This window comes from Elaeis guineensis, chromosome 14, assembly GCF_000442705.2.
Source record: "Elaeis guineensis isolate ETL-2024a chromosome 14, EG11, whole genome shotgun sequence".
Classification (NCBI taxonomy): Eukaryota; Viridiplantae; Streptophyta; class Magnoliopsida; order Arecales; family Arecaceae; genus Elaeis; species Elaeis guineensis.
Window position 1 is genome coordinate 56170646 of NC_026006.2, and position 21360 is coordinate 56192005.

Below are 21360 nucleotides of genomic sequence, written 5' to 3' on the forward strand. Positions count from 1 at the left end.
CTACTATAGGAAACTGGTCCTTTGCATGTCTGAAACTTTGAGTCCCTGATACATGGTCAGTGCCCTGAGTTGTTCTAGATGGACCGATCTGTTTAGTGCCTTAAGTTGTTCTAGATGGATCGATCTGTTCAATGCCCTGAGTTATTCTTATATCCCTATCGGCTACTTCATATTCATCCTGTTGAGCTTCAATAGGATGCACTTTTAGATACAACTCTGTACCTGATAAATATGGGTGCGAACTAACTGTTGAAAAGATTACTTCAATATCTTCATCTTCATTAATCGAAACAGGTTCATACTTTAATAATATCGGCTACACAACCTGTGGATATCTATATATTATCGTGAATCTATTCTTGCTTTTGTCTATATAAAAGACTACATAATTTATTCTCCAACTCTTCAAATTTAATTTCGGATTTAATTCTAATTATCTTTTAAGGACGATCAATGTATTCAATGCCATTTGGTCTATAAATTATAGAACCATTTATGTAGCATAAGACCGTGATATTTTCTTCCATCACTACATACATAATAAATATAATAATTTTAGCATTATCTACATAAAATCACCAATTAAATGCAAAATAAAGTAAACTACATAGCTCAAGGTCATCAATTAAAATAAAATCTTCTAATAACAATTCATCAGAACAAATTATGTGACTTAACAATTTTTTACAATATTATAAAATTTTACATATTAAAAAAAATTATAATTATTAATTTTATTTTTTTATTTATAATAATTTAAAAAATAGATAATGATATAAAAAAATGCCAGGATGATGGGAACACCGATGATCGGACCGGCAGCCGGAGGGAGACCGTGGAGGGGGGGCAGGCCCAGGGAGCACGACCCTTGTCGGAGGGGAGGGGGGAGAGGGGGTCCGGGCGGAGCGATTCCCAGGGTGAGGACACAACGGCAGTCAGGGGGGACCATGGAGGGGGGCAGGGCCCAGAGAGCGTGACCCTTGTCGGATGGGAGGGGAGCACCGGGGGGCGGAGGTGGGGGGGTCCGACGGGTACGATCCGAGGGTGACGATACAGGCGGGGGGGGCAATGTGGAGGGGGACGGGGCCCAGGGGGCGAGGGGGGACTGGACGGTCGGAAGAGAGGGAACGGCGGGGGGGGGGATTGGATGATTGGAAGAGAGGGAACGGAGTGGGGGAGGGGGACCGGCGGTTTGGGGAGGAATAGAGGAGAAACGTGACTTGAGGTCATGATTTAAAAAAAAAAAAGAAAATCGTGGACTCAATCCATGAATTTTTGAATTCATGGGTTGAAGCCACGAATTAATTTGAATCCGTGTCTTCGATACACGAATTCAAACCTTAATTTTCGTGCTCTTATGCCACGTCGATTGAGAAAATTTGTGGATTCAACCCACAAATCATCCACGTGGACAGTGAATTCGTGGGTTGAACCCACGAATTTATCCTATGTGCCCTCCCCACGATAGTTTCGTAAATAATTTTTGAACCACGATATTTTCGGAATATGTTATTAAAAATATATTATTTAAAAAAAATCCTAATAATTAAGCAGTGGAGAAAGAGTGAAGTGGGAATATGAGCAGGGGGTGAGGTGATTTCTAGCTTATTGGAAATCTTAGATGTGTATGATCATCCTCCCCCAATCTGTACCACCCTTCCATCTTACTTCCTTTTCCAATCCATTCACTTATGTGGAAGATATACCACAGAAGATGGTAAGCATCAAACATATTGGTGCGAAAATCTGCTCGCGCCGGAGAAGCTGGAGTCGGGGAAGCCGCGGTCGCCACCGGGACCTGCAAAGGAAGTCTAAACCAAAGGTGGGGTTGCTCCGGCAAGACCCTCCGATGCTCAAGTCAGTTCTCTGCCTCAACAAGAATGGAGTGCTCGAACGGAGAATTTAGCAGAGTTTTGAGATAAGAAATGAGCTTAGAGAATAACGTATCTGGATCCCCCTTTTTATAGGCGGAGGAGGTAACGGATTGATGGCGACGTCTGTAACCGTCTGGTCGTGGGCCGCCCATAGTCAGGGAGAATTTATTGCGAAGGGTAGTGGAGCAGAATCGTGGCTATCACCGCAGCTCGCCACGTGGAATCAGTTGCGAGGAGTGGATCAGCGTCCGTTGTCATGACTTGCCAGCGGAAGGAAGAATCGCCCGGTATCAGTCGCAGGAGGTGGAGCAGGTTCGTGGCCGTTATTGTGGCCTGTCAGGGGGTAGTGGAGCTGTGCGGAATCCACCACAGGAAGTGGAGCAGAGCTGCGATGGTTACTGCGGCCTGTCAGGGAATAATGGAGCTGCACGGAATCCGCCACAGGAAGTGGAGCAGGATCGTGGCCGTTATGGTGGCCTGCCAGGGGGTGCAGATCCATCGGCTGAAGTTCGGCAGCGGTCGGAGTCCGGCCCCCGTAGGAGTCCGGGCGTGGTCTTCCTGTAATGAAAGTTAAAGGCGAAGTCCGGCTCCCGTAGGAGTCCGGACGGGGCTTACCAGCAGTCGTTGTTGAGGACGGAGCCCGGCTCCCGTAGGAGTCCGGGCGGAGCTGTCCCATAGTCGATGTCGGCGGCGGAGCCCGGCTCCCGTAGGAGTCCGGGCGGAGCTGTCCCGCTCGTAGCCGTTGGAGTTGTCGGTGACGGAGCCCGGCTCCCGTAAGAGTCCGAGCAGAGCTGTCCTGTAGTCGATGTCGGCGGCGGAGCCCGGCTCCCGTAGGAGTCCGGGCGGAGCTGTCCTGTAGTTGATGTCGGCGGCGGAGCCCGGCTCCCGTAGGAGTCTGGGCGGAGCTGTCCCGCTCGTAGCCGTTGGAGTTGTCGGTGACGGAGCCCGGCTCCCGTAGGAGTCCGAGCGGAGCTGTCCTGTAGTCGATGTCGGCGGCGGAGCCCGACTCCCGTAGGAGTCCGGGCGGAGCTGTCCTGTAGTTGATGTCGGCGGCGGAGCCCGGCTCCCGTAGGAGTCCGGGCGGAGCTGTCCTGTAGTTGATGTCGGCGGCGGAGCCCAGCTCCCGTAGGAGTCCGGGCGGAGCTGTCCCGCTCGTAGCCATTGGAGTTGTTGGTGACGGAGCCCGGCTCCCGTAGGAGTCCGGGCGGAGCTGTCCTGTAGTCGATGTCGGCGGCGGAGCCCGGCTCCCGTAGGAGTCCGGGCGGAGCTGTCCCGCTCGTAGCCGTTGGAGTTGTTGGTGACGGAGCCCGGCTCCCATAGGAGTCCGAGCGGAGCTGTCCTGTAGTCGATGTCGGCGGCGGAGCCCGGCTCCCGTAGGAGTCCGGGCGGAGCTGTCCCGCTCGTAGCCGTTGGAGTTGTCGGTGACGGAGCCCGGCTCCCATAGGAGTCCGGGCGGAGCTATCCTATAGTCGATGTCGGCGGCGGAGCCCGGCTCTCGTAGGAGTCCGGGCGGAGCTGTCCCGCTCGTAGCCGTTGGAGTTGTTGGTGACGGAGCCCGGCTCCCGTAGGAGTCCGGGCGGAGCTGTCCTGTAGTCGATGTCGGCGGCAGAGCCCGGCTCCCGTAGGAGTCCAGGCGGAGCTGTCCTGTAGTTGATGTCGGCGGCGGAGCCCGGCTCCCGTAGGAGTCCGGGCGGAGCTGTCCTGTAGTTGATGTCGGCGGCGGAGCCCGGCTCCCGTAGGAGTCCGGGCGGAGCTGTCCCGCTCGTAGCCGTTGGAGTTGTCGGTGACGGAGCCCGGCTCCCGTAGGAGTCCGGGTGGAGCTGTCCTGTAGTCGATTCTACTGAGGGTTTCGGCTGTGGGCATTTTATACCCAACACCAGTCCTCCTACTTTCGAGTTTGAATTTCAAACGAGGGAAGTACAGAGAGAGAGATGGGCACAGCCGGAATCGTCCCTTCGAATCCTGCGCACTGCCGCCTCCAGATATTTTGGCATTAAATGAGCGCGTGCCGGAGTCTTTTCGAATTGGAGCGGTACGAGGGGACGCTTCGAAAATCCCACATGTACTCTGGCCTAGGTACGGCATAATTATGATCCTGCCAACCGTCAGCCGCTTTTAGCCGTCTGCCAGGGGGAGTGGGACACGTGTTGGATGCGGACTGGCCTGGGGGATTCGCGATCATTATGGCGCCGGATCCCAGGGTCTATTTAAACCCGTCCTCCCTCCTTTAGGCGTCCTACTCCATTCTTGAGTTTTCGCTGGTGTCTGTCTTCTCTTCGAGAGCCCTGTTTTAGTGAGCATCTTCTCGAGCCGTAGGCGCCTCCTATTTCTCGTCCCCCAAGTCCCTCAGAGTAATATAGGTTAGTGCCAACCTTCCTCTCACCGCCTAGGGGCTTCTCCTCTCACCATTACTTTTGTGCCTCCCTCCGAGTTAGCCTTCAGCCTCTTATTCCCCTTTCGGTCCGTCTTTTTAGGGTCCTTTAGATCCTCCCTTCGAAACTACTCAAAATGTCCTCTGGCTCTTCTGCTCCCAGCAGTTCCGAGAGTTCTTCTGCTTCAAACCCCCAGGTCCATGTCTCTGCGGACGAACCCACGTCCGGGGCTTGGCCTCGCCCGATTTTTGCACCGGGCGTTATTCCATGTTCGACGACTTCGGAGGAACTCCTTCTGATAAGGGTTCGGTATGGGGTTCCTCCGGAGTACGATCTGGAGCTACCTGGCCCCTCTGACCGGGCCAGCACTCCTCCTCCCGGTCGCTTCTGTTTGTATCAGGAAGCGTTCCGTGCCGGACTCCGGCTTCCGCTTCCTGCCTTTGTCGCTGCCTTCTTCCGCTTCTTGGACATCTTTCTCGCTTCCGTGGCCCCGAACTCCTTTAGGTTTCTGATAGGGTTTCTCTCCCTCTGCCACATAGTCGAGGTTCAGCCGTCCCTCTCCTTGTTTAGGCATTTTTATACCTTCAAACGCCATCCTTCGGCGAAGGACTGGTGGTACTTCTCCCCCCAGTTCGGTAAGAAGGGGTTGCTGAAGGGCGCCCCTTCTTCGATTCACAATTGGAAGGGAAAATACCTCTTCGTCCACTGCCCGACCTTGGAACTGAGCCTGCCCCCTTGGGGTTCTCTGAGGGATTCCATCCGCCGGGCTCCCAGCCTGGGAGAGGACGACCTTCAGGCCACCCAGAAGCTTCTAACTTATCCCGCTCCTTCCCTTCCTAATCTTCTGAGGGAGCAGCTTCTTTTCAATATCGGCCTGAGCCCTCAGGATCCAGCGAGTATTCATCTTATCTTTTCTTTTCTTGCCTTCCTCTTCTTCTTCTCTTTACCTCTTTTTCCTTCCCACTCTCTTCTTTTTCTTTCTTTCTTCTTTTTTTTTTTTGACTCTTGATTGATCGGTGTTGCTTCTTTTTTCCTTTTTTCTTCTTCCTTCTCCTTTTTTCTTTTCTCATCATTTTTTTTTTTTAGCAATGGACGCCGAAGCAACGCGGATGCTCGCCAGGGGCATGAGAGCTCAGAAGAGAAAGGGCGCAGCGGCCTCCGGATCGACGAAGAGGGCTAGGGCGGAGGAGACGAGCTTGGCTGCGCCCGTCCGGGCGGCCCCGGCCATCGACATTCCTTCAGATGCCGAGCCAGTGGCTCCCCGGGCTTCCTCGAGGAGCCCGCCGACTGGGACCCCCGCTCCGGGGGTTCGCCCCACGGAGGCGCCCGCCGCGGGGAGGAGGAGGAAATCGATGGCTCGCAGGGCGAGTAGCCACCGAGCCACTGCAGACGAGTCTGTCTGCTCCGAGGAGAGATCGGAGAACCCCTTCAACGATAGGGACTTGATCAGGCGGCTGCTCGACGGCTGCATCCTGTCCGACGTCGTGGAGAGGATCGACCGCGCCGATCCTGAGCAGCGGGCTTGGGACTCTTTGAGGTCCTTCCTCGAGGTAAGTGGATATTTATTTACACGGTCACTCGGCCTTTGTCGTAATTCTCTATCCGTCCTTGCAGATTGGGCACCAGCTCTTCGCCTATGTCGAGGCGACGAGCCGCATGAGGAGGGACCTCCTTCAGGCGGAGGAACGCTGCCAAGCCGAGGTTGCTCGCCTCCAAGCGAAGACGACCGAAGTAGTCGCCCTCCAGGAGGCCCTGGAAAGAGAAAGGCAAGCCCGGGAAGAGGAGAGACGGATCTTGGAGGAGTTGGCGAGGAAGGCGGAGGCCGAGGTCGCCCATTTGGTCGAGCAAACTCCGGTCCTGATCTCGGAGGCCAGGGCCCTTGCGGTGGAGAAATTCAAGGCCTCCGCGGAGATGAGGGACCTGAATGTCCAGTTCGGCTAGGAGGCGTTCACCAAGGGGTTCGAGCTCTGCCAAGAGAAGGTGGCCAGCAAATACCCCGAACTCGATCTCGGCTTTCTTGAGGAGTCTGAAGATGAGGCCGGCCCCTCGTCCGCCGCCACCGCGGTCGCACCCCCCGCACCGAGTTCTCCACCTCCTGCCCCTGAGGTCTGAGATCTCTGATCTTGTGCCCTTATTTTGTCGCCATATTTTCTTTCTGTTTGTCTTCAAAATTATTCAATCAATAAAGTCGAATTTCTTGTTGTGGATGGCTTCTCCTTCCCCCTCCTCCTTCTTTCTGCTTTTCTTCTGGTAATGAGTCGATCTTTGATGCTTGCATCTTCCGATGGCAGTGCCCTGCTGAAGCACTCCCCTTGCCCCTGGGGGTCCCGCTGAAATCAACAATCCAGCGGTTGAAAAAGGAGGTCCTTCACCTGACGAAGAAGTTAAAGAAGACGGAAGGCGAGCTCCGCAAATCAAGAGAAGGCCATTCTGAAGCCGCCGCTGAGGCCGCCCACTTTCGGAGTCTCCATGTGAAGGCGATCATGGATTACAGCCGGAGGAAAGCGAACTTCACGAAGGAGCTCGAGGAATGCAAGAAGAGCACCAGCGACCGAATTTGGGCTCAAGAAGCCAGGATCAGCGCCCTTAAGGTGGAACTGTCAGCTGCGAAGAGGAAGATCGGCCAGCTGGAAAAAAACTCATCCCGGCTCTTGGCCCGGGTCGATGATGGACAGAAGTGGTCGCAGAAAGTCTCCGACCTTCAAAAGCAGCTCCAAGACGCCGAGATGAGCCACGACGTGCAGCGGGCCAGCTGGCGCCGGCAAGTGGAAGAGTATAAAGGGAGATTCCGGACGGCGGCTGACGAAATCGTTCATCTCTAGAGGCAGCTGGCTAATAGGACGCAGCTTACTTCCGCCCAAGATTCCGAAGAGCTCCAAGCCCTGAGAGGCACTGTTGAAGGGATTTCTGTCTCCCTCAGGGAGAAGACAACCGAGCTGCAACAAGTGAAGATCCAACTGGCACTTGAGCGGCAGGCCGTCGCAGATGCGGAGGTGGAGTCCGAAGTTTTGCGGAAGAGGTGTCGAGAAGCGGAGGCTGAGAGCCAGCAACTTCGTCGGGCGCTCCAGGACGCGCTGCGGAAGAGGAAAGAACTAGAAGAAGCAATAGAGAACCTGAGGCAGTCCTGGTTGAGGGATGGAGTAGATAACCCTAGGTCGGAGGGAGCAGGGCCTCCTTAGAGCTCTTTTGTCTTTATGTCTTATCATGTAGTTACTTCCTTTTTGTCGTTTTGTCCTTCTTTCCTTGGCCATCCTGGCCCTGTAGTGTGTATATCGGAAATGAAAAAAAAGAGCATTTTGTGTTACCTCGTCCACACGTTGCACTGATATTGTTGTCTGCTGAACCTTTCTTATCGTTTGACTTGTTTGATGTAGACGTCGTTGGGGGGGGCTTTTTTTCTTCATCCGATCTTGTTAGGCGATCGGGTTTCGCCACCATTAACCCCCGCTGCGGAAGTCGTGGATGGAGCCCAGCTCCCGTTGGAGTCCGGGCGAAGTCTTCCTTGTAGGCGGAACCCGGCTCCCGTAGGAGTCCGGGTGGAGTCTTCCTTGTAGACGGAACCCGGCTCCCGTAGGAGTCCGGGTGAAGTCTTCCTTGTAGGTGGAACCCGGCTCCCGTAGGAGTCCGGGTGAAGTCTTCCTTGTAGGCGGAACCCGGCTCCCGTAGGAGTCCGGGTGGAGTCTTCCTTGTAGGCGGAACCCGGCTCCCGTAGGAGTTCGGGTGGAGTCTTCCTTGTAGGCGGAACCCGGCTCCCGTAGGAGTCCGGGTGAAGTCTTCCTTGCAGGCGAAACTCGGCTCCCGTAGGAGTCCGGGTGAAGTCTTCCTTGGCGTTGGAACCCGGCTCCCGTAGGAGTCCGGGTGAAGTCTTCCTTGTAGACGGAATCCGGCTCCTGTAGGAGTCCGGGTGAAGTCTTTCTTGGCGTTGGGACCCGGCTCCCGTAGGAGTCCGGGTGAAGTCTTCCTTGGCGTTGGAACCCGGCTCCCGTAGGAGTCCGGGCCTTCCATTTTGCTCGAGCCGGCGTAAGGTTCTCCTCTCGTTATCAGCCTGGCTTGTGGGGGCGCGTTAGGGCGCCGTAAGGCCTCTTTCCCATCCGGTCTAAAAGAATCGGGCCTTCGACTTTGCTCATGTCAGGACGAGGCTCTCCTTCTGTTCCTGACATGGCTGTGGGGACACATTAGGGCGTTGTAAGGCCTCTCCCCCCATCCGGTCTAAAAGAATCGGGCCTTCGACTTTGCTCATGTCAGGACGAGGCTCTCCTCCTGTTTCTGACATGGCTGTGGGGGCACATTAGGGCGTTGTAAGGCCTCTCCCCCCATCCGATCTAAAAGAACCGGGCCTTTGACTTTGCTCAAGTTAGGGCGAGATTTTCCTCCTGTCCCTAACAGGGCTGTGGGGGCACATTAGGGCGTTGTAAGGCCTCTCCCCCCATACGGTCTAAAAGAATCGGGCCTTTGACTTTGCTCAAGTTAGGACGAGGTTCTCCTCCTGTCCCTAACAGGGCTGTGGGGGCACATTAGGGCGTTGTAAGGCCTCTCCCCCATCCGGTCTAAAAGAACCGGGCCTTTGACTTTGCTCAAGTTAGGGCGAGGTTTTCCTCCTGTCCCTAACAGGGCTGTGGGGGCACATTAGGGCGTTGTAAGGCCTCTCCCCCCATCCGGTCTAAAAGAACCGGGCCTTTGACTTTGCTCAAGTTAGGGCGAGGTTCTCCTCCTGTCCCTAACAGGGTTGTGGGGGCACATTAGGGCGTTGTAAGGCCTCTCCCCCCATCCGGTCTAAAAGAACCGGGCCTTTGACTTCGCTCATGTCAGGACGAGGTTCTCCTCCTGTTCCTGACATGGCTGTGGTTTTTGGAGGGGTCGTATCCAGTCGTAACAAATCCATGCCAGGTGGGAAGAGCACGTTAGGTAGAAAGAAAATTAGATTCAAGGCGAAATCGTAAGTGATACATTTACAGTTTTTCTGCTCCTCCTTGAGGCCCTCCGGTGATGGAGTCGATGGTCCCGATGGGAGGCCGGTCCCCGGGTTGCTCCTCCCTTTTCTGCGGTTCAGGCTGTAGGAGGGCTCTTGGCCGGTCTCCTCTACCCTCAGGCCTGCAGCGGATGAATCTGTCGAGTCGACCTCGCCGAATGAGCTCCTCGATCTCGTCCTGGAGCTGGATGCATTCTTCGGTGTCATGGCCGTGGTCGCGGTGATAGAGGCAGAACTTGTTGGGGTTGCGCTTCCCGGGATGTGTGCGCATCCTCTCCGGCCTAGGAAGCTGCTCCCTGACCTCCATTAATACCTGGGCCTTCGAGGCGTTGAGGGGGGCGTAGTTGCGAAATCTCCCTGGTGGGGAGCCCCGCCGAACCCCGCGGTCCGGGCTTCTCTGCCTGCGTGCCCGGGGTGGAGTATGGGCGCGCTTATGCCCAGGAGGGGATCGGGAACGCGGCCGGGCTTCCTTTGGCCTTTTCTCAGCTGCGGGCTTACTCGAATCTCCTGCTTGACGTTCCCTTGCTGTCTCTTCGTCCTTCATTTTGAAGGCTTCTTCCGCTCGGGCGTATCCTTCAGCCCGAGCCAGTAAATCGGCAAAATTCCTGGGGTACTTCTTCTCCAGGGAGTACAAAAGATCATTCTTCTGAAGGCCACCTTTCAGGGCGGCCATGGCAACTGACTGGTCCAAGTTCCGGACCTCCAACACCGCGATGTTAAAGCGGTTGACGTAGGCCCGTATGGACTCCCCTTCCCTCTGCTTGATGTTGATGAGGGACTCCGAACCCTTCCGGGGACGACGGCTGCTGACAAAATGGGCCACAAATTGGTGGCTCATTTGATCGAAGGAAAAGATGGTACCCGACTTCAAAGCCGAGTACCAGTTCCTCGCTGCTCCCTTCAAAGTAGACGAAAAAGTCCGGCATAAGATGGCGTCAGGAGCGCCGTGAAGCAGCATCATCGTTCGGAAGGCCTCCAGATGATCAACCGGGTCCGAGGTCCCGTCGTAGCTTTCGAATTGGGGAAGCTTGAAGTTTGGCGGGATCGGTTCCTGCATAATCATTTGGGAGAAGGGAGGGTCAGTGCAAATATCCTCACCATAAGCGGGGGGCGCGTGGCGGAGTTCTTCAATCCGCCGGTTCATCTCCTGGAGCCTCCGGTCCAGGAAATCCTCTCGACTTCGAGTCTCGAAGGTCCTTTGGCAGAACGGGGGCAGGGATCTTCCAGGGGTGGAGTCGTGGTCCGATTGAGGGCTCTCTACCCTCGGATTTGTTTTCCCGGGAAGGACGGGGCGGCTGGCCTAGGTGGTCCGCCCCGCCACCGGGTTCTGGCATTCTGGCGATGCCCTTTCCGGGTGCGCTGACGCCTACGGTTGCTGCTGCTGCATTGCTTGCACAGCTTCGACAAGGCCTCTGACCTGCTGTGCCAGCAAGTCAAATTGCTCCGCACCGACCGCCGCCGCCAGAATGGGAGGAGGAGGCTGAGAAACAGGAGGGGAGGCCGGAGCCTGAGATCTGGCCGCGGAGGCCGTGGACCGTCGGGTGGACGCCTTGCGCGGAGGCATCGAGTGTCGATCTCGCGGGGGAAGATTAGGAGTGGGTGACGGAGAGACGGTCGGAGGTGACTCCGTTGAACACTCCTTTAAGAACAAGGGTGCTGCGAAGACACAAGCCCCTCCTTCTAGCGCCAATCCTGTTGGTGCGAAAATCTGCTCGCGCCGGAGAAGCTGGAGTCGGAGAAGCCGCGGTCGCCGTCGGGACCTGCAAAGGAAGTCTAAATCGGAGGTGGGGTTGCTCCGGCAAGACCCTCCGACGCTCAAGTCAGTTCTCTACCTCAACAAGAATGGAGTGCTCGAACGAAGAATTTAGCAGAGTTTTGAGATAAGAAATGAGTTTAGAGAATAACGTATCTGGATCTCCCTTTTTATAGGCGGAGGAGGTAACGGATTGATGGCGACGTCTGTAACCGTCTGGTCGTGGGCCGCCCATAGTCAGGGAGAATTTATTGCGAAGGGTAGTGGAGCAGAATCGTGGCTATCACCGCAGCTCGCCATGTGGAATCAGTTGCGAGGAGTGGATCAGCGTCCGTTGTCGTGACTTGCCAGCGGATGGGAGAATCGCCCGGTATCCGTCGCAGGAGGTGGAGCAGGTTCGTGGCCGTTATTGTGGCCTGCCAGGGGGTAGTGGAGCTGTGCGAAATCCGCCACAGGAAGTGGAGCAGAGCTGCGATGGTTACTGCGGCCTGTCAGGGAATGATGGAGCTGTGCGGAATCCGCCACAGGAAGTGGAGCAGGATTGTGGCCGTTATGGTGGCCTGCCAGGGGGTGCAGATCCATCGGCTGAAGTTCGGCAGCGGTCGGAGTCCGGCCCCCGTAGGAGTCCGGGCGTGGTCTTCCTGTAATGAAAGTTAAAGGCGAAGTCCGGCTCCCGTAGGAGTCCGGACGGGGCTTACCAGCAGTCGTTGTTGAGGACGGAGCCCGGCTCCCATAGGAGTCCGGGCGGAGCTGTCCCGTAGTCGATGTCGGCGGCGGAGCCCGGCTCCCGTAGGAGTCCGGACGGAGCTGTCCCGCTCGTAGCCGTTGGAGTTGTCGGTGATGGAGCCCGGCTCCCGTAGGAGTCCGGGCAGAGCTGTCCTGTAGTCGATGTCGGCGGCGGAGCCCGGCTCCCGTAGGAGTCCGGGCGGAGCTGTCCTGTAGTTGATGTCGGCGGCGGAGCCCGGCTCCCGTAGGAGTCCGGGCGGAGCTGTCCCGCTCGTAGCCGTTGGAGTTGTCGGTGACGGAGCCCGGCTCCCGTAGGAGTCCGGGCGGAGCTGTCCTGTAGTCGATGTCGGCGGCGGAGCCCGGCTCCCGTAGGAGTCCGGGCGGAGCTGTTCTGTAATTGATGTCGGCGGTGGAGCCCGGCTCCCGTAGGAGTCCGGGCGGAGCTGTCCCGCTCGTAGCCGTTGGAGTTGTTGGTGACGGAGCCCGGCTCCCGTAGGAGTCCGGGCGGAGCTGTCCTGTAGTCGATGTCGGCGGCGGAGCCCGGCTCCCGTAGGAGTCCGGGTGGAGCTGTCCTGTAGTCGATGTCGGCGGCGGAGCCCGGCTCCCGTAGGAGTCCGGGCGGAGCTGTCCCGCTCGTAGCCGTTGGAGTTGTCGGTGACGGAGCCCAGCTCCCATAGGAGTCCGGGCGGAGCTGTCCTGTAGTCGATGTCGGCGGCGGAGCCCGGCTCCCGTAGGAGTCCGGGCGGAGCTGTCCTGTAGTTGATGTCGGCGGCGGAGCCCGACTCCCGTAGGAGTCCGGGCGGAGTTGTCCTGTAGTCGATGTCGGCGGCGGAGCCCGGCTCCCGTAGGAGTCCGGGCGGAGCTGTCCCACTCGTAGCCGTTGGAGTTGTCGGTGATGGAGCCCGGCTCCCGTAGGAGTCCGGACGAAGCTGTCCTGTAGTCGATTCCGCTGAGAATTTCGACTGTGGGCATTTTATACCCAACAAAACAGAACCCTGAAAGAGGTTTACATACCTCTTCCCTTTTGGCAGCTGCGAAATTTATTCTTACTTCATATATTCTTTATCAACAAAGTTTCTGATTAAGGATTTCATCACAATGACATATGCCGTGATTTCAGAACTACACCTCTTGAATTCCAGTTTCAACATCTACACAAAATTTTATGCATTCATATAGTCTGCTTATGTACTCTCTATAGTTCATGGTTATATATCGCCCCATAGGATTTTACATTGTTGGGATTATGGGGATATCTGTCACTCATGCACATCAACCATGTTCTTCTCTTATTTCATATGAACAAAAAGTACGGTACATAGGATTATATGCACTTTAGTTTATTTAAATAGTGCATGGGTGCTCTTGCACTCACACATATTTATATAAAGCTGGTGTTGAAGAACAAAGCTCCAAGGTGCGAGCCTCTCTCCTTAAACATCATTGCTGCCATGTTATTATTATTCTAAAGCTTAAAGCTATTCTATTGTAGGGTGGTCCACCATAGAATTGCTGAGACTGATAAATACGTCCTTGTTAGTTATGTTAATTCACAAGGTAAAGCCTGACTAGATAAATAAATTCAAATTAAGCAGTACCCCTCTCTTCTCTCTCTATCAGGAGTTTCCACAGCTAATTCAAAAGAGTGGGCTGCTCTCTCAACATCAGTTAATCTGGGCTCTTTTCTAATGTAATTTATTCGCATTTAAGGTATCCCTCCAATACACACAATCATAATCATCAATATACTTACAACAGCACATAGCAAGACTGGAACTCTTATTGTAACTTAAAAAAAAAAAAAAAAGGTTTTGCCAAATATAAGACAGTTTTTCTGAACCAAGACCATCATATTTCTCATAGCCACTGAAATTATCATGTGTTTTCTTTCATAAAACTAAACATCATAAATACACATCTTCAAGAAGGAAGCATCTTGTTTTCCAAAAATAACATATCCAATATTAGAGCATAAATGGGAGATATTACTTCCCAAAATATTATACAATCACAAGCTTAATCTCATTGTCACCATAAAATGGCAGTTCACATACTTAAATCTAGACACCCAATATAAATCTAGATGCCTCAAAAAATAGCAACAGATAACAAGTTTGTTCTACATATCTCAACCAATCATATTTTCAGCCTATTTCAGCAATTCTAGATATCCCCACTACTCGATACGTATATTTACAGTACTCAGAGCAGTACCCTTACACTGCTTGCATCTCCCGATTGTTTTCGGGCACCATATCCGCCGACAGGGATAACTTCTCCTCCTCATTGCTTGGCAAATCGTCGGAATCAATCTCTGACTGCGCCATGCTCCTTACGAACTCTGTGAACAGAGGCCAATGCTCGGGCGAGAAGAAGTAAGCACCCATTCTGTGATATGTAAAAGAATCAACACTTGAATTCTCTGCAGATAGAGTTTCCTTAACTCTTCTAAAACCTTCTGCACCGATGCCAACAAGCGAAGAATTCTCCCCGGAAACCATCACCCCATGCTTCTCACATGCCTTCATTATCTGAGACAGCAGCGACTCGGGGCTCGATCTCAGACCATGAGGTTGCTCCTTGTCCAATAGGTCCATTCCAGGGATGATCATTGCCCAAGAATTCCTTGCGAACATCTCACCGATGGCATCGTACCCATCCCTTCCATATGTGTTGTAGAATCCAGCAGTCAGCTGAGCTGGTCGGGACTGGGTATCATGCCACCAGTGCAAAAGTGGCACCTTTGCAGACAGAGTCACCGGCAAATCACCAAACACTTTGGATGCAGTTGAGAGCATCCGATCACCATGGGATAAAAGCTGCCCTGAGTACCAGGAGAGGAAAAAATTTCCATAGGAGCCCTCCCACGAGCCCCCGTTATCCCTGATGAAGTTGCTGGAATCCGGAGACTGGTTGTACTCCGGGGCATCATGGGGACCAGAGAGGCCCCACAATGGGTTCCTCGCCTCCTCGGCATGCCGTTTGAGATCGGCGAGCATGTATTTATCGTAGCACTGGAATTCTCCGACGCCTGTAAACCGATGACTTCCCGTGGAGGGAGGGAATGAGGGGTACCGGAGCTCGCCATTCGGCCCGAGACTCACGGAAATGTCCTGAAAATTGGGTGGCAAAGAGAGATAAGCACAAATTTTACATCAAAGAATGAGTAAGGATTATAAAGGTGCAGGCTTTTGATCAAAAGACGCATAGAGGAAGCTACTTGCTTACCGTGATGGTGGAGCCGATGAAATCGGAGAAGGCGGAGCGGAAACTAAGGAAGAACTCCTCAAAGGCTTGCAACGGGGTCTTGCCATCGAAGACAGGGAGCTCGTCGACGGCGAGGGAAAGACAGTCGGAGTGGCGGCGGCCGGAGCGGTCGGTGAAGAGGAGGTCGGGGTTGGCGTCGGCGAGGCGGGAGACCCAGTCAGGGAGAGGGAAGGCCGGGCGGCGGGAGGCGTGAAGGTTGAGGGAGACGCGGAGGCGGAGGCCGGCGTCGCGGACCATGCCGGCGAGGGCGAGGTAAGCGGACCAGTCGCCGGTGGCGGCGACGCCCCACCACACGGGGAGCTCGACGCCGTGGGCGCCGAGGAGCTTCAGGGCCCGGAGCCCCGCCGCGATGGCCTTGGCGTGGTTCACGGCGTTGCAGTCGGAGACCGCGTCGAGAGGTAGACCCACGAATAGCCGAACCGGACCGGTCTGAACCGCAACAAAAAGGAACATTTATTTATTTTTTCTAGAATTCCAAAAATCAGTAAAATTGAAGTGATCTGGACCGTTTATCTTACCAAAACGCATAGAATTCTCTATGACCCACATGGTAGGTATAGCCGTCCATATAGAAACTTCTATCCACGCGTTCAAAAGCGTGCCTTTTTTCTTTTTTTTTTCTTTGTTTTTTAGTGGAACAAACGGTGTCATTTTTTTTTTCATTTTTATTATTTTAAGGAAAAAAGCTTTGGGGCGCAACCATGGTAGAAAAGGCACAAGGAAGTGTAGGCGATCTACGTGAACTAATTTAGCAACGGTATGCAAAACGGCTAAAATGGTTATATTTATTTTTTATTAACTGTATGGATAAATAAACAAATAAAAACAACTTCTAATTCTAACTATTTATTTTGAGATTACCCAATAATAATTATAAAAAAAACTTAGAGCTACCAGATCTGTTATCTTAGAGCTAAGATGAAACATTAAAGAGAAGATAAGAAGTTGCACCAAAGAAAAAAGAGAGAGAAGAAATGAAGAGCTTACCGATTTCCTCCTGTTGTTTAATTCTTTCTCCTGGACGGCCATCTCGGACCTGACGCCTTTGAGAGCTACCTTAAGCGCCCCTTTCCGCCACCCCCCGGTGGCCGGATCGAACCGGACCCGGCCCGTTCTGGACCCCATCCGCCTCGATTCAACAAATCCGACGTTCCTCGTCATGAAGAGCTCCGGCTTCAGCACGCCGGCCCGCTGGCCCAACAACGCCCCCTCCATCGTTGTGAGAGAGAGAAAGAGAGAGCTAAAGAAAAGGAGGAGGATTAGAAGAAACAGATATGGGGTTCCACTATATCAGGTAGAAGGATATGAGAGGAGATACACTTGGAGATTTGTAGGGATTGCTTCTTTGTTTTGCCTTGGTGGTTGGGTTGCGGGGTGCGGAGACGGGGTAGAAGCTTATAAAAAGGGACTTAAAAAAGGACAAAAAGGTCCTGCCACGTGTCAAGCTCATCTCTAGCCGCAATAAAACTCGATATAGTACACCCTTTCAATAATTCTATGGGTCTTTTTTTCGTGGTCCACGTTTTCTTGCTACGTCTTCTAGTTACCAAATATACCCTTAATGTCCGGCGGGTGGGGTTGCCGAGTAGGGAATAGAGGTGGGTGTTTTCGTAATTTGGATAGGAGGGAGCGATTTCGAGGAGGTATTTTGGGGTTGGAATTCCTTGGGGATAATAACACGGGGCGACCATGTGGGCCACGTGGCAGGTGGTCATTGAGAGGGAGGAGATGAGCGTGGGCCGCCGACCTAGGTCCCATTCCGGTCGGATAAGACTAGAGGAGCATTCGAAATGGATCAGCTACAGTGTACCCGCCCTTGCAATACGACTCTACGTGTCGACGCGTGTATGTTTGTGGATAAACTGGGGAAGCGACGAATCCGGGTGGAAATAATTGGAGGGAGCCGAGCTGTGGCCAACGCAAACGAGAATCTTCGTCAAATCACCTGCTTTCATGGTGGACCCCACAGTGCGTATGACGCGACGTCCGACGTGTTAATGCCATCCGTTGGATGGGCGTCTGTGGGTCTGTGCGTGCTCTCTCGCACGTCAGATCATTCCTTATCAGCCGAGTTCTTTGTTTTGCTCATAAAGACGGGCGCACCGCACGATGGGTAAATCAGTGAAAGCCACCCATCGAATGATGGATGGCTATCAGATAACGCATATAGCGTGCATCGCACGATTCGTGCTCATCTATGACCGTCCATCGTATATGATGGACAGCATCCACAAGTGTACCGTATCCTAAGATACCGCATGTGCATCTAAACATGATCCATGTTCCACCACAAGATGCACGTAGAGCCCACATCCTGTGGTCCCGGCATGTTAAAAGTGGGTGAAAGGTTAGGTCATTAGGTGTGGAAGATTCATTATTTTTTTATACTATAATTATTTTCAAGCATGGATTCCTTACAATGTGCATGCGATATTGAATAATTGCCATCAAATAGGATACCTCTCAAAATCATATCATATCATATATGCATATATTATTTGATGATTATCCATCTTTTGATAGCAGCTATTCAAAAATATACAGTACTCTATAATACACAGGCTACATAGCGGAAGATCTTAATTATAAATAATACATTAATAATTATTATCCATCTTTTGATAGCAGTCCAAAGATGCACAGTATTCTATAATGCGTGGACTACGTAGCAGAGGATCCTAAATGCAAATGATGCATTGACAACTATTTTAGATAAGTGTCTCATGCCCGTTGATAGGTAAGAGATATTTGCTAAAGATGTATTTGGTTGTTAGACTTGTTTGCTTCTTTAAGATGAGTTTCATTTCTATAACAAAAATTGGTAACTTATTACTTCGTGTAAAGTTGTAAACTCTGTGCAAGTTTAGAAAGGTTTTGGGTGCTTGCCCAGTGATCCATGAGCTAAAATTGCAATTAATAAGATATATTCTCCTATCATTAATTGGCCATGTATATACACTTATTGGAGGCCCCTCAATTGTTTAAATTTGTCTTGACTGAGAATGTAGCACCAATTCTTAAAGGATTTGACAAATGGCTAAAGATCTGCACAATTCTTTCGTGGTGGAATCTTTTTTCCCCGTAGCTGATTACATAATTGAAAGGAAAAGTCTTGAATGATGATGTTTGAGGTGATTTTCCATGAAGACTATCAAGTGTGAACTCCAAGATTCTAAAATAATTCTGCAGTACCAACCCTGTCAGCACATGAGGCATATGCACTACGTGGTAATCTCCACAGGCAAACAAGGACATAAATTGAGACTGACTTTGGTATTTCTTTCTTAAAATTGTAATTCTTCTCTATTTAAATCTTGACCCTTGAAATTACAAGAGGATTAAATATGTTTTTAAAATGTCAAATGGTTTAACTGCTGACCATTAAAGAAAAAAAAGAAGATCATTAAAGATCCACCTTCTGCCTAATCATTTTTAGTTGATGGGTGTTACGGAGTCGTATTACCTTGACCATTGTCCTCGGAACGTATCTTCGGACATACTCTTTGGATCAGCTGTGATACCAAGATAGAGTCTAAATAACAGATATCATCCGGATACCATAGAAATGGAGCATGCAACTTTGGTGAACTTCATCCCCAGACACCATCCTCGACCATCTGTCGAAGACATCAACACACTGCCAATGACTACGTCTAGGGACTCGCTGAGACCGCTACAGAGAATCAGAAAGGAAGGATCCCATCGGTTTCTATCTGATCTTCTGGTTCGAATGCCTGCCGAATTCTCAGTTCGGACCACTCAGGATGATTTCCCATGACCGACACTATTGAGGAGGGCACTTTAGACTAAGACCTAAGCCGTATGCCCACCTCAGAGCATCTATCTATTCAATCACGTGGACCACCACCTATAACCTTCGTTACAACGTAGCCACTACCTATGACTAACAGTCTCCAGATGTCCTATCCTAACGGCCTAATAGATCATGATCTGAACCTACTAGCCTACATAATGGCCTACTACTCCATCTCTATGTAAATAGATAATGAGAAGCCCCTCAAGGTATGGAATATTAAGTCCTCATTGGCCTACAAAAAAGTCATCAGCTGATATCTTTGATCGATTGAAAAGTGTATTCCTTTCTTCAACGCGATAAGATAGATGATGACTTTTGAATGGTTGGAGGAGTTCTAAACTACTTTCAAAAATCCCAAATAGTACCTAGGAGCTCCTTCAGTTCTTTCTAAGCTTGAAGAAGGTGAGCAATTATTTTTATATTTGATTATTTCACTCGATACAATTAGTTTGGTTCTTGTTCGAGAAGATGTAGGGATCCAAAAGCCCATCTGCTATACGATCAAGATTCTTCGGGATGCGAAAATAAGGTATTCCAAAGTTAAAAAAATGGTCTACGCGCTCATCACTTTTGCGTGGCATCTCCAATCTTATTTATAAGCCCACTCAGTGGTCATCCTAATCGATCAATCTTTAAAAATAATTCTTCGGAGGATCGATACTTTCAGGTGCATGGCAAAATGGACAATCGAGCTTGGGGAGTTTGACATCAACTTTCAGTCCCGACCTGCAATGAAGGCCCAAGTACTAGCAACTTCCTTATGGAATGTACTATCTCAAAAGAAGAATGGCCCTCGATTACATCCGAGGGCCCGTCCTTGATTACATCCGAGGGCCCATCCTCGACAAGATCCGAGAACATCAAAGAATTGGCTCGACAAGATCTGAGGGCCCATCTTCAACAAGATCCAAGGATGTCGAAGAGCTGCCCTCGACAAAATCTGAGGGCGCATCCTTAACAAGATTCGAGGATATTGAAGATCTATTCTCGACAAGATCCAAGAACATCAAAAAGTTTCTCATTGAATTCTACAGGAATTAACAGAGCATCAAATGCCTAAGGATGCAGCATTGGGCTCATTTTTACTAGTCTAGATGGAATCATAATGGTTGTCTTCTGATTCGACTTCAAAATTTCAAATAATGAGGCTGTATATGAAGCTCTCATCATTAGACTCTGACTTGTGAAAAAACTCGAGATAAAAGACCTCAAGATCTTCTCCGATTCATAGCTTATCATTGGACAAGTCCAAAGTGAGTATGAAGCTTGAGATTCTACAATGACGAAATACCTATAAAAGCTCAAGAAAATATTGACAACCTTCCGAACCTTGGAGATCTAGCAGATTTTCAGATCAAAAAATGTCCGAGCTGACATACTCTCTTACCTCACCACATTGGGGTTAACTAAGCATAATCGATGAGTTTTCATTGAACATCTATAAGTCCGGAGTATTGATGAGCCCATGATGTTGCAAATAGAACATGAGCTAAGTTTGATAGATCCATCATCGACTGCTTGGTCAAGAGAGAGTTGCCTTCTAACCCCATTCAAGCTCGGACAATCAAACGACAAGCTCTATGGTATATGTATCTCGAGGGGAGACTTTATAAGAAATCTTTCTCCCTACCTCTACTTCGTTGTCTACATACCTCCGAAGCAGATTATGCTCTTCGAAAGGTGCATGAAGGAATCTGCGGTAACCACTTGGGGGGCAGATCTTTAGCATGCAAGATTATCTGACAGAGATATTATTGGTTGATCTTGCAAAAAAAGATGATTGAGCTCACCAAATGATGTGAGTAGTGCCAAAAAATGCTAACATCCAGAGAAGGCTGGCGACGAGCTCACATCAATTGTCACTCCTTGCCCTTTCGTAATATGAAGAATCAACATCTTCGGATCATTTTCACAAGTGACTGGATAAAGAAAGTTTTTGATCATGATAAATGACTATTTCACCAAATGAATCAAAGTTGAGCCCTTAGCATAAATTACCAAGACAAGCTTGGGACTTCGCATGGAAGCTGATTATTTATCAATTTGGACTTTCATTAGCTATCATCACCGATAATAGGCATCAATTTGACAATCAAAAATTTAAAAAATTCTGCTCAAAGCATCACATCGACCATAGGCTCACCTCGGTTGGACATCCACGATCTAGTCGAGAAGTCGAGGTGACCAATCGCACCACTTTGCAAGGATTAAAAATTAGACTCGATCAAGTAAAGAGAATATGGGTAGAAGAACTCTACAATATCCTATGGATGTACCAGACAACACCTCAGATAGCAACCAAAGAAACTCTCTTCAACCTCACTTTTGGAGTCGAGATGGTTATTTTAGTCGAAATCAAGATACCATTGATCAGACTCGAGCTCTAGATGAGTAGGGGAATCTTGGTCGATTTCGAATAAACCTAGATTTGCTCGAAGAAATAAGAGAAAAAACTTGGATTAGAATGGCCTCGTATCAATAATGAGTAGCCTGCTACTACAATATTCAAGTTAGAGTGAAGACTTTTCGATCCAATAACCTCATCCTTAGACAAGCCAAAATGTCCAAATCCGTAGAACAAG

The 21360-nt window shown here is 50.9% G+C and overlaps 1 protein-coding gene across 1 annotated transcript; it reads right to left on the reverse strand.

Annotated features, from left to right (window-relative positions):
* Positions 1 to 13658: 13658 nt before the first annotated feature.
* Positions 13659 to 16329, reverse strand: LOC105057705 (inactive beta-amylase 9). Its single transcript, XM_010940400.4, has 3 exons — positions 15949 to 16329; positions 14923 to 15390; positions 13659 to 14807 (listed from the first exon to the last, which is right to left on the reverse strand). Exons 1-3 carry the CDS (start codon positions 16174 to 16176, stop codon positions 13911 to 13913), a joined length of 1593 nt encoding a protein of 530 aa, XP_010938702.1. The 5' UTR covers positions 16177 to 16329; the 3' UTR covers positions 13659 to 13910.
* Positions 16330 to 21360: the final 5031 nt, after the last annotated feature.

Bases quoted from the DNA above. Each gene is read 5' to 3' on its own strand.
- LOC105057705 (XM_010940400.4), bottom strand. From the start codon at position 16,176: ATGGAGGGGGCGTTGTTGGGCCAGCGGGCCGGCGTGCTGAAGCCGGAG. The intron at 15,391-15,948 runs GTAAGCTCTTCA...GTTGCGGTTCAG, and splicing joins TAAACAACAGGAGGAAATCG to ACCGGTCCGGTTCGGCTATT. The intron at 14,808-14,922 runs GTAAGCAAGTAG...CCCAATTTTCAG, and splicing joins TCATCGGCTCCACCATCACG to GACATTTCCGTGAGTCTCGG.